The 12,572-nt window shown below is 46.9% G+C and overlaps 1 protein-coding gene across 3 annotated transcripts in view; it reads left to right on the top strand.

Moving 5' to 3' along the window:
• LOC115125570 (nipped-B-like protein) overlaps window positions 1-12,572 on the top strand; it is a 50,251-nt gene that overhangs the window by 25,709 nt on the left and 11,970 nt on the right. For 2 of the 3 annotated variants that reach the window (XM_029655101.2, XM_029655089.2), the window contains 22 exons: window positions 365-510; window positions 688-778; window positions 1,174-1,698; window positions 1,850-3,154; window positions 3,510-3,689; window positions 3,844-4,035; window positions 4,478-4,546; window positions 4,638-4,727; window positions 4,953-5,053; window positions 5,158-5,244; window positions 5,349-5,580; window positions 5,894-6,045; window positions 6,138-6,218; window positions 6,861-6,961; window positions 7,117-7,249; window positions 7,345-7,427; window positions 7,831-7,963; window positions 8,906-9,049; window positions 9,159-9,245; window positions 9,342-9,565; window positions 9,782-9,884; window positions 9,998-10,096. In XM_029655101.2, coding sequence (XP_029510961.1) covers window positions 365-510; window positions 688-778; window positions 1,174-1,698; window positions 1,850-3,154; window positions 3,510-3,689; window positions 3,844-4,035; window positions 4,478-4,546; window positions 4,638-4,727; window positions 4,953-5,053; window positions 5,158-5,244; window positions 5,349-5,580; window positions 5,894-6,045; window positions 6,138-6,218; window positions 6,861-6,961; window positions 7,117-7,249; window positions 7,345-7,427; window positions 7,831-7,963; window positions 8,906-9,049; window positions 9,159-9,245; window positions 9,342-9,565; window positions 9,782-9,884; window positions 9,998-10,096 — 4,358 coding nt within the window. The remainder of the gene's footprint in view (window positions 1-364; window positions 511-687; window positions 779-1,173; window positions 1,699-1,849; window positions 3,155-3,509; window positions 3,690-3,843; window positions 4,036-4,477; window positions 4,547-4,637; window positions 4,728-4,952; window positions 5,054-5,157; window positions 5,245-5,348; window positions 5,581-5,893; window positions 6,046-6,137; window positions 6,219-6,860; window positions 6,962-7,116; window positions 7,250-7,344; window positions 7,428-7,830; window positions 7,964-8,905; window positions 9,050-9,158; window positions 9,246-9,341; window positions 9,566-9,781; window positions 9,885-9,997; window positions 10,097-12,572) is intronic. The other variant, XM_029655096.2, reaches the window with a different exon arrangement.

Raw genomic sequence — 12,572 nt, 5'->3', positions numbered from 1 at the left:
CTATCCTGCCCCATCACCTCTAAGCTGTGACCCATGGGCTCATGTGTCTGTCTGTGTATTATTTGCAGCACCGAATATCCATGCTCTGTCGACGCAAACTCTGTGTGTAACAATACAGGATGCAGTGTTGGTTTGCGATGCACACTTGCTGCAAGATTCCTGTACATTGGCATAATATTTCACGTTTTCTTTCTTTTGTTTCTTTTGTTTTATGTCTTGTTTTATTTGCATTCATTCCAGCTTTTAAACAAGATTTACAGGTGAACCAGTGGTTGAATATGGGTTTTGGCTTAGCTGGAAGCCAGTTAAACTATTGATTGATTGTATCTGAGATTTATTTGGGTGTCTGTCTGTGTCTGTTCAGTTGCCAGTCCCGTGGTTCCTGCTAGCATGCGGAACATCCACGACAACAAGGTCTCCGGGCAAATTTCAAGCAACTCAGCCAATCACAATGCCAGACATGGCTCGAACGAAGACTACATGAACATAGTCCACAGACTAGGGAATGAGGTAAACACAAGAAATGATTCATACCAAAATTAAACTCTACCTAGCAAAGAGACTATTTTGACTATTCTCGCGTGGATCCTCATTACTTGTACACTGCCTGGATGTATTTGTTGTATCCACCATTGCTGCTTTAATGATCTGAAATATTGATACTTATGTGACATGTGTTTTCCCTAGGAGAGTGATCCTTCCATGAGAAATGCCTCCTTCCCGCTCCGATCGCCCCAGTCTGTTTCTTCCCCTGTGGGCAGCGAAGGGACCCCAAAAGGTATTATGCATGATCATGCTGTGGGCTGGAAATCACGAGTCAACCTACTTATTCTATGCCAAGCAGTGTTTCCCCTATATTCATTTAGTAGCCGCTGCCCACCACTTCAAATAATGATTACAAAAAAGTTGGTAAAACGTTTTCAGTGTAAACTTAAACCAGATATCTAAATATGTAGAATAGATAAGGGAGCTATATATATTTAAATAAGATCTTATTTGAGAAGTAATAATCACTCAAACAAGTCTACAGAAGGAGAATGTAAGATTAAAAAAATGCCATGGGGCCCCATAGATTTTTTAAATAACGTTTGAGCTTCCCCACCAAGCTGACTTTGCCACCACTGCTGAAAAAAATCCTTGTTAAAAAATAAACTCGCCTTTTTGTTTTGGCAGGGTCACGACCTGGCCTCATTCTGCAATCCCCTCCACCTTATGCTCCCCCCCGTGACGCCGCTCCCAACCTCCTCCTGGACTCTCCTGACCACAAGAAGAAGCAGAAGAAGCTAACTAAAGAGGAGAAAGAGCAGTTGGAAAAAGCTGCCATGTACGACATTGTTAGCGCTCCCTCTAAAGACTCCACCAAGCTGACCCTCAAACTGTCCCGGGTGAAGTCCTCTGAGTTGGACCAGTCCGGAGAGCTCCTATCCGGGGTAGAGGACCAGGACACTGACCTGGCCTACAACAGCCTGCAGTTCTCCCGGACGCAGCAGGACCCTGCCCACAGGTTAGCCCCGGGCCAGGGGGAGCAGTCAGGCTACCAGCAGGTCCCTGTGCTCCAGAACACCAAACAGGCAATAGGGGTGATCAGCGGAGCTGTGTACGACGATGCTGAGATGGACGCTCTCGCTGAGATCGAGAGGATAGAACGGGAGACGCTCATAGAAAGGGAGCGCTGCTCCAAAGAGGTTCAGGATAAAGGTGAGTGTGCACATCTTGCTTCATCTAGTTTTACACTTACTGATTTATCACATACTGGCAATATTTTTCACTTAATAAAGAGAGATGGGAGAAAGAACTTGATAGTTGTGGGTGTCTGTCAATTTCCTTACCCATGGTTTCCTCATTGTAGACAAGCCACTGAAGAAGCGGAAGCAGGACTCGTATCCTCAGGAGCCTGGCGCTGGTGGGACAGCGGGGGCAACTCAGCCTGGCGTGGGAGGGGGCAATGTTGGCAGCAAGTTGGCACCCCAGGAGGCTAGTGCAGCCAGTAATGGTGCCAGCCGGCCAGCCCTAATGGTCAGCATCGACCTGCAGCAAGCAGGCAGAGCTGACGGGCAGCCAGAGGTGAACATGGGCACCCCCACCCCAGCCGTGGAGGCCCGGCGCTGGCCCGAGGAACGCCTGGGTCCAGAGGAAGGCTCAGACTCTACCGGAGTCCTGCGGCTAAAGTCCAAGACGGATGGAGAGCGACTACAGACTGCAGACGGCCGGCCAGAGGTCATCAAGCAGCGCGCCGACACCCCCAAGAAGCTGGGCCCCGACGGCCGACCGGAGACCCCTAAACACAAGCACGAAAACAGAAGAGACTCGTCCAAACACAGACACGACGGAAAACCTGACAATGGCAAGGCCCGACCTGACAGCAGGACGCCAGACACGCCACGACAACGGCACGAGGGCCGCTCAGACTCTGGTCACAGGGAAGAGAGGTCTCGGGACAGCGACCCATCCCGTATCCGCAGGCCAGAGACCCCCAGCAAGTCCAGCAGGGGGGAACACGACTCCAAACATGGACGGGACAGAGACAGGGAGCGGGCGGATAAAGACAGGGAGAGGAAACACAGGACAGAGGCAGGGGAACCACGGGACCGCCGGTCTCCAGAGCAGCGCTCCAGGCCAGAGAGCCCGCGAGTTAAGCAGGAGGGCCGAGGGGTGGTGGACCCCAGTGGGCGCCAGAGGACTGACCGGCCATGCCCCAACCTCAAACCCCCTAATAAAGAGGAGAGGAGGAGCGGGGAGGAGAAGAGGAGTGGGGACGGCAGCAGGAACCGACAGGACTCCAAGCAGCAACAGCAGCCTGTTGAAAGCAAACAGGAGTTCCCTGCCTACCTGCTAGGGGGGGTAAAGTCTGGAGGCTTTAAGAACTTTGTGATTCCCAAGATGAAGCGGGATAAGGATGGGCATGTGTTGGCAGCTGAGATGAGGAAGCCTGGGTCTGGTCTGGGGCCTGTAATGGAGGGCTGGAGCGAGCCCCGGGTCAAGCTGGAGCGACTGGGACTGGTAGAGGAGATGAAGACAGGAGCCAAACCTGTTGTGGTGCTGCAGAAACTCAGCATCGACGAGGTGCAGAAAATCATCAGGGAAAGAGAGGACAGGAACGCACGCGGCTCCAAGTCCTCCAAGAGCAGACACTCACATGAGAAGTCTGGGAAAGGTAAGAGACATCCTGCTGTCTGCGTGACTGACTGGGTCAGCTTATTGTGTGGGTGAAGTTAAGGTTTAACTATGGTTTTGACATCATGCGTTTTTTTAAACTTAATTTGAGAACTTTGAGTTTTAATTACTTTGCACATTGATCCACTAGCAGCACAGAATCACGTACTGTATTTCACTCCCCTTGAAGGGATTCTGATTTATTTTGGGGTTGAATTGATTTGGTCATGCGGCCTTGCTAATGATCCTGTATACAAGACACTACTGGTTTTAATTGTGGCGCGTAATGTGTCGTTGTTAGTGTATTTAGCCCTTTCATACAAGGGCTAATAGATGACTGGGTGACCTCTCCTTAGGAGGTCTTGATGAATCAGTGTTGAAAGAACTGCCTCCTCATCTCATTGCTGAGATAGAGTCCACCATGCCACTGTGTGAGAGAGTGAAGATGAACAAACGCAAGCGCAGCACCGTCAACGAGAAGCCCAAGTACGCCGAAGTCGACTCCGACGACTCAGACGACGACTCTGTGACGGAGTGTGAGTGTCACACAACATTGCCGTCTCCCCCCACAGCCATATCCAAAACTGTGTTCATTCCAATCCCAGTAGTGCGGGCTAATGGTTGATAACAAACCCCTGATGATTAAAACAACATCCTGCGACATGTTGCTCCTTCTTTCTCTCCCTGCAGCTGCACGGAAGCGTCACAAGAAGGAGCGAGAAAAGACGTGGGCGCCTGATGAGCGGGAGAGGAGAGGCTCAGGAGAGCACCGGAGGAGTAGTGGGGGCTCCCAGGAGCGGCGCAAGGGATCTGGCAGGCGCTACCGAGAACGCAGCCCAGAGGAATCGGATGAGGAATCCCCACCACCCAGCATGAGTGACCGTAAGTCTGGCACTGTCTTCGACTGACCATCCAGCATGTGCGTCAATGGTTATCTTTTCCACTGTCTGAAGAGTTTAAACCTGCAGGCTATACCTGGGCATTAGATGCAGGGTAAAAAAAATGCAGAGGATGAGATGTAAGATCATCATTTGATCACCCTTTTGTTGCTGAGCTTTGTAGTTTACGCGAATTCACTGAAAACCACCACGAACACACTGTTATATTAACAGTATTGCACTTTTCACACAGCCTACTTTTGGCCAGCTAATAGCCTAACCGCCGATCAAGCAACATTACAGACTAAACATTCAAATCCTGTTGCTGCATGATTATTTTGCTTAGACTATATCGTTCAAATTAAGATCTTAGATCTGTAGTAATATTTCACTAGGTAAGTGTTGCTGTCCAATGTATTTTTCGAACATGCATCTATCCTGTCCAGTTGCCAGAAAGATGAAGAAGGAGAAACAGAAGAAGAGGAAGTCATACGAGCCCAAGCTGACACCAGAAGGTAATTCCGTCCTAACTTCAGCCGTGTCTTTGTTGTATGACTTTTGTCCCATTAACGCAGGTTACTCACTTTCTCTGTGTTTACTCAACAGAACTGATGGACTCCTCCACGTTCAAGAGGTTCTCAGCCAGTGTGGACAACATTCTGGAGAGCTTGGAGGACATTGACTTCAACGCCATGGGTATGCATTATTCATGATCTACTTTTACAGGTGTTTTTTAATTTATTTTTTATCCTCAGCGGTTTGAGTCAGTGTTTTTAATACCTTCTACCAAGGATGGGACAGATAACCTTGTGATTGTTGGAATTATTTTCCAAATGTAATTCGATTTCGGCCGTAGTAATGTTCAGTGATAAATGACGGTGACAGAACTGCTTCCTCTAACTCCAGAACTCTTGTCAACAGATGATGATGAGATCCCACAGGAGCTTCTGCTGGGGAAACACCAGCTGAGCGAGCTGGGCAGCGAATCTGCTAAGATCAAGGCCATGGGCATCACCTTCAGGGTAAGAAAGGGGAACACTGGATGCAGGGAGATGTCAGTCTTTCTGTCAATCCTAAATTGGATACGGTATTCTGTTATGTATTTTCTCATCTGTCTCATCCATAGCTTCCATCTGATAAGTTGGTGAAGGTCCTGAACATCCTGGAGAAGAACATTCAGGACGGTTCCAAGCTCTCCACACTGATGAACCATGTAAGTTGTCCTCTCATATGGTTTCCCAGGCACACAGATTGTCTCATCCTGACTTAGAAAGCAAGTTCCACTTGTCTGAACGTCTTCCCTCTCTGTCCCAACAGGACGCAGACGCAGAAGACGAGGAGCGGCTGTGGCGTGACCTCATCATGGAGCGCGTGACCAAGTCTGCAGACGCCTGTCTGACGGCCCTCAACATAATGACGTCGTCCCGCATGCCCAAGGCGGTGTACATCGAGGACGTGATTGAGAGGGTGCTGCAGTACACCAAGTTTCACCTGCAGAACACCCTCTACCCTCAGTATGACCCTGTCTACAGAGTGAACCCTCATGGAGGTCAGCACCCTAAACCCACCTTACTATCAAAAGCAATTGGAGCAAAGCCATAGCATAATGTGGCGAGAACAGTATAAATGTCCAGTCACAGTCTTGATACACTCTGTTCAAGACCAGAGCACCCAGAACGTTTGAAAGACAGTTCATGTAAAGAATAAGCATAGTGTGTATATTCAAGGCAGTGTGGTCCGTCTCTGAACTACTGGGGCCACTGTTATGCATATTCCTGACTGACTGACTGTGGAAAGGGTTTTTGCTCTACATTCCCTGTTAACTGATTTTCTCATGGTCTCTCCTCCCGTCTCCCACCCAGGTGGCTATCTGAGCTCCAGGGCTAAGAGGGCTAAAAGCTCCACACACAAGCAGAGGGTGATCATCATGCTCTACAACAAGGTGTGTGACATCGTCAGCAACATCTCAGAGCTCCTGGAGATCCAGCTGTTGACGGACACCACCATCCTACAGGTGAGACTCGGCTCCTAGTGCTATCCCTGGGGGTCATGTCCTCTGACCCCTGCTCACCTTGTGACCCATCTCTCCCTCTCTCCTTACCTCAGGTCTCCTCCATGGGCATCACTCCATTCTTTGTGGAGAGTGTCAGTGAGCTACAGCTGTGTGCCATCAAACTAGTGACCGCGGTAAGAATCCAAAACAGGGTTCCCATTGAGTTGTCACATGCGCCGAATACAGCAGGTGTAGGTAGACCTTACAGTGAAATGCTTACTTACAAGCCCTTAGCCAACAATATAGTTTTACAAAAATCCCCCAAAAAGTAAGAGATAAGAATAACAAATAATTTAGGAGCAGCAGTAAATAATAGCGGGGCCATATACAGGGGGGTACCGGTACAGAGTCAATATAAATACACTTCCCTTTATTTTGCATCCATACAGCCCTTGTATAGCAGTGCCAGGGTTGCTCTTGATGTGGTGCTTCAAACCAGGGTTCCCATGGAGTCTGGATTTGTTCTAGAATATATTTCCTTTCATTGTGTATGTATTATGTATAGCAATGTCAGGGTAACTCTTTCATTTATTTGTATTTATTAGGATCCCCATTAGCGGCTGCCAAGGCAGCAGCTACACTTCCTGGGGTCCAAACAGGATTAGAACAATTACATCAAATAAAACAATTCCTCATACAATACATGATTACTCTATTATTACAAATGTACAATATAATCTTTACAATATTACAATGTGTGTGTGTGTGTGTGTGTATAGAGTGTGTGTGTGTGTGTGTGACTCCGATGATGAGCCTTTTCTCCTGATCTCCCTTAGGTGTTCTCTCGCTATGAGAAGCACAGGCAGCTCATCCTGGAAGAGATCTTCACCTCTCTGGCCAGATTACCCACCAGCAAACGCAGCCTCAGGAACTTCAGGTAACTGTACCTGTAGAGAACATGCGCCACGAGAGACCATGTCGTAGTTCTCAAGAAACAGTCCTTATTTTTCAAATGGTTTTCTGGTTATTTTCAGCGTGTTTATCTGCTGAAATGAATTGTCCGTGTTTCTTTGTCTATGTGTGCGTCCCTAGGCTGAACAGCAGTGATAAGGATGGGGAGCCCATGTACATCCAGATGGTCACAGCTCTGGTGCTTCAGCTCATCCAGTGTGTGGTGCACCTCCCCAGCAACAGGGACAGTCACGACGATGAGTACAACAAGAAGGTACGTTAGAGATGCCATGTACTACCTGGGCTAGTGGTGATTCGACAGAATTCTCAGCCAAAGACTTCCGTATTTCATTTGTTTTATTTTCCCAGGTGGATCAAGATGTCCTGATCACTAACTCTTATGAGACGGCCATGAGAGCAGCTCAGAACTTCCTGTCCGTCTTCCTAAAGAAGTAAGTTGATCTCTCATTCTCAAAATCAAACTACATCCTAACTGTTATGAGAAGACGGTGTGGCCTCCCGAGTGGTGCAGCGGTCTAAGGCACTGCATCGCAGTGCTAGTGGCTGTACAGTGTACAGCCACCAGCTGTACAGTGTTTCCTCCGACACATTGGTGCGATTGGCTTCCGGGTGAAGCGAGTAGTGTGTCAAGAAGCAGTGCGGCTTGGCGGGGTCGTGTCTTGGGGGACGCGTGGCTCTCGGCCTTTGCCGACTCTGTACAGGAGTTGCAGCGATGGGACAAGTCTGTAACTACCAATTGGATATCACGAAAAAGGGGTAAAAAAAAGATGGCGTAAGATATCTGTTATGATACTGTAAGCTCTTCGATCAAACTTCCCTCTGTCTGTGTTTCAGGTGTGGCAGTAAGCAGGGAGAGGAGGACTACCGGCCGCTGTTTGAGAACTTTGTCCAGGACCTGCTGTCTACGGTGAACAAACCAGAGTGGCCAGCTTCAGAGCTTCTCCTCAGTCTGCTGGGACGTCTACTGGTGAGTCCATCCATCATAGAAACAAAGATTCCGCTAAATCAATCAGTTATTGACTAGCAGTAGAGATAAAAAGCACATAGGACTCCTCTGGTGTAGGGATGGGCACGTTTATCCAGATATCCGAACATACATTAGTATTGGATTACTTGTGAGTAATCCTAAAAATAAGAAAATAATATAGGACTATTTTAACAATGAAAAGGCTTTGTCAAAATGTTAAATTGTCTATGTGACATTGTTCCATACACGGATATATAGTACCGTGACATTTGAAATTCTTAATTTAATAAAACAAACTTTTAACTGTTTTTTTTTTTTAATGCTGTGTGCTCCACAAAATAGACATACCGGTAGCGTTTCACGCGTGTAGCTGCTTGTTTTTGTCGGACATTCAAAGCAGCAGAGGTTCCATGTGTAGCAAGTGAAGTGAGAGATCTCTAAGCATTCCAACATTTTATAAACAATTATTGAGTAAAAAGTTTGCTAAATGAGAAGGCGTGGGCTACAACCGACAGGTAGGCTGTTGTTTAATCTGAATGGAGTTGTTCTTATTTGTTGACTAGGATGGGGAGCGTGGCATATTATAGCCTCAAGTAGCTAGCTATCTACATCTCTACATTGATTTGATGCAGTCTAGACATACACTGTCAGATAGATAAGCTATGGCAACCGTTACAAGTTTGTCTAGCGTGAGATGGCGTTGCTACTTTACTGGTCTCTCTCTCCGTCTCACACACCAGTCACTCCCCAGCCCGCTGCTGTAGCAGAAGCTCAGGTTAAAAACATAACACATTTAAAAACACATGTAGTTCGACTATGCGGATATCCCCCCAAAATAGTTGCGTTATTTAAAATGCCCGTCCTTACTCTGGTGAGTTCTTTGCTGTTGTGGGGAAAAAAGAACAGCCTGAATGACACTCTTCTCCCTATCCACCGTTCCAGGTGCACCAGTTCAGTAATAAGCAGACGGAGATGGCTCTGAGGGTGGCATCGCTTGACTACCTGGGCACGGTCGCTGCCCGCCTGCGCAAAGACGCAGTCACCAGCCAGATGGACCAGCGCTCCATTGACCGCATCCTCAAAGAGGTAAACGTTCAGTCAAACACAGAACAATCTGAACACGCACACATTTTTAGGTTGACCATGACCAATGCTCAACCTCATCCTCAATGTTCTTGCTGTATTTCCAACCCAGACCCAAGGCAATGATGAGACCCAGCAGCTACAGAAAGCCCTGCTGGCCTACATGGATGAGAACGCAGAGACGGATCCATCTCTAGTTGTGAGTGTGTTTAATGCACATACCGTAGTAATAACTGCCCGTTACTTACATATCAGATGGGAGGTGTAACTCTTCATTTCCGCTGCTGCTCCTCAGTTTGCCAGGAAGTTCTACATAGCTCAGTGGTTCAGGGACACTTTGACAGAGACAGAAAAGGCCATGAAGTCTCAGAACCAGCGAGGGGACGAGGACTCTTCTGAAGGCCAGCACCACGCCAAGGACATCGAGAGCACTGGCGAGATCATGCAGAGAGCTGAGGCCCGCAAGAAGTACCTCCGCAACATCATCAAGACCGCGCCCTCGCAGTTCAGCACACTGAGGTAGGACTCAACCCTCGCTGTCCCACTCAGTAACCAAAAGATTGCTGGGTCGCGTCCCTTTGCCGACTAGGTGAAAAACCTGTCGATGAGCACTTGAGCAAGGCACTTAATCCTAATTTGTCCTGTAAATCACTCTGGGTAAGAGTGTCTGCTAAATGACTCAAGTGTAAATGTGGCTCATCCTCAATGTTGGCCTGTGTCTCTTTTCCCCCACAGGATGAACTCTGACACTGTGGACTATGACGACTCCTGCCTGATTGTCAGATATTTGGCCTCTATGAGGCCGTTCGCGCAGAGCTTCGATATTTATTTAACACAGGTAAGAGGGTGGATTTAGTTTAATTCCTGCGTGTTGTGAACCAGCATATGGTAAACGTGGTGCTTTGTGTATGGTTGGTAAAGAATGGATCTCTGTTCTCTCCTCTCAAACAGATCCTGAGAGTGCTGGGGGAGAGTGCCATAGCTGTCAGAACTAAAGCCATGAAGTGTTTGTCTGAGGTGGTGGCTGTAGACCCCAGTATTCTAGCCAGGGTGAGTCTGCTTTACCCAACACGAAAACTGATCTACCTGCAGGGCCTTGCAAAACTATTCATCCCCCTTGGCGTTTTTCCTATTTTGTTGCATTGCAACCTGTAATCCAAATGGATTTTTATTTGGATTTCATGTAATGGACATACACAAAATAGTCCAAATTGGTGAAGTGAAATGAAAAAAAGAACTTGTTTCAAATAATTCTGAAAAAATTAAAAAACGAAAACTGGGGCGTGCATATGTATTCATACCCCTTTGCTATGAAGCTCCTAAATAAGATCTGGTGCAACAAATTACCTTCAGAAGTCACATAATTAATTAAATAAAGTCCACCTGTGTGCAATCTAAGTGTCACATGACCTGTCACATGATCTCAGTATATACCTGTTCTGAAAGGCCCCAGAGTCTGCAACACCACTAAGCAAGGGGCACCACGAAAACCAAGAAGCTCTCCAAACAGGTCATGGACAAAGTTGTGGAGAGGTAAAGATCAGGGTTAGGTTATAAAAAATATCAAACTTTGAACACCATTTAAATCCATTATCAAAAAAGGAGGAGGGCATTAATCAGAGAGGCAACAAAGAGTCCAAAGATAACCCTGAAGGAGATGCAAAGCTCCACAGCGGAGATTGAAGTATCTGTCCATAGGACCAGTTTAAGCTGTACACTCCACCGAGCTGGGCTTTACGGAAGAGTGGTCAGAAAAAAAGCTTCAAGAAAAAAATTTCAAACATGTTTGGTGTTCGCCAAAAGGCATGCGGGAGACTCCCCAAACATATGGAAGAAGGGGTACTCTGGTCAGATGAGACTAAAATAGAGTTTTTTTGGCCATCAAGGAAAACGCTATGTCACAGTGAAGCATGGTGGTGGCAGCATCATGCTGAGGGGATGTTTTTCATTGGCAGGGACTGGGAAACTGGTCAGAATTTAAGGAATGATGGATGGCGCTAAATACAGGGAAATTCTTAAGGGAAATGTGTTCCAGTCTTAAAGAGATTTGAGACTGGAACGGAGGTTCACCTTCCAGCAGGACAATGACCCTAAGCATTCTGTTAAAGCAACACTCAAATGGTTTACAACTTCTTAGAGCTGCAATCCCGTTAATAGGATCGATATGACAACAGCCAGTGAAAGTGCAGGGCGCCAAATTCAAAACAACAGAAATCTCACAATTAAAATTCCTCAAACATACATGTATCTTATACCATTTTAAAGGTGATCTTGTTGTTAATCCCACCACAGTGTCCGATTTCAAATAGGCTTTACACCGAAAGCACCACAAACGATTGTTAGGTCACCACCAACTCACAGAATAATTCAGCCATTTTTCCAGCCAAAGAGAGGAGTCACAAAAAGCACAAATAGAGATAAAAACTAACCTTTGATGATCTTCATCAGATGACACTCATAGGACATCATGTTACACAATACATGTATGTTTTGTTTGATAAAGTTCATATTTATATAAAAAAAATCTCAGTATACATTGGCGCGTTACGTTCACTAGTTCCAAAAACATCCAGTGATATTGCAGAGCGCCTCATAATTTTACAGAAATACTCATTATAAATGTCGATAAATACAATTGTTAGACATGGAAATATAGATATACCTCTCCTTAATGCAACCGCTGTGTCAGAATTCAAAAATACATTACGGAAAAAGCAAACCATGCAATAATCTGAGAAGGCGCTCAGAATCTTTTTTAATTGTCCGCCATGTTGGAGTCCACAGGGTTCAATTCTCGGGCCGACTCTTTTCTCTGTATATATCAATGATGTTGCTCTTGTTGCGGGCGATTCCCTGATCCACCTCTACGCAGACGACACCATTCTATATACTTTCGGCCCGTCATTGGACACTGTGCTATCTAACCTCCAAACGAGCTTCAATGCCATACAGCACTCCTTCCGCGGCCTCCAACTGCTCTTAAACGCGAGTAAAACCAAATGCATGCTTTTCAACCGATCGCTGCCTGCACCCGCATGCCCGACTAGCATCACCACCCTGGATGGTTCCGACCTTGAATATGTGGACATCTATAAGTACCTAGGTGTCTGGCTAGACTGCAAACTCTCCTTCCAGACTCACATCAAACATCTCCAATCGAAAATCAAATCAAGAGTCGGCTTTCTATTCCGCAACAAAGCCTCCTTCACTCACGCCGCCAAGCTTACCCTAGTAAAACTGACTATCCTACCGATCCTCGATTTCGGCGATGTCATCTACAAAATGGCTTCCAACACTCTACTCAGCAAACTGGATGCAGTCTATCACAGTGCCATCCGTTTTGTCACCAAAGCACCTTATACCACCCACCACTGCGACTTGTATGCTCTAGTCGGCTGGCCCTCGCTACATATTCGTCGCCAGACCCACTGGCTACAGGTCATCTACAAGTCCATGCTAGGTAAAGCTCCGCCTTATCTCAGTTCACTGGTCACGATGGCAACACCCATCCGTAGCACACGCTCCA

Source organism: Oncorhynchus nerka, linkage group LG4 (assembly GCF_034236695.1).
Source record: "Oncorhynchus nerka isolate Pitt River linkage group LG4, Oner_Uvic_2.0, whole genome shotgun sequence".
Classification (NCBI taxonomy): domain Eukaryota; kingdom Metazoa; phylum Chordata; class Actinopteri; order Salmoniformes; family Salmonidae; genus Oncorhynchus; species Oncorhynchus nerka.
This window is presented reverse-complemented; position numbering and strand designations above follow the sequence as displayed.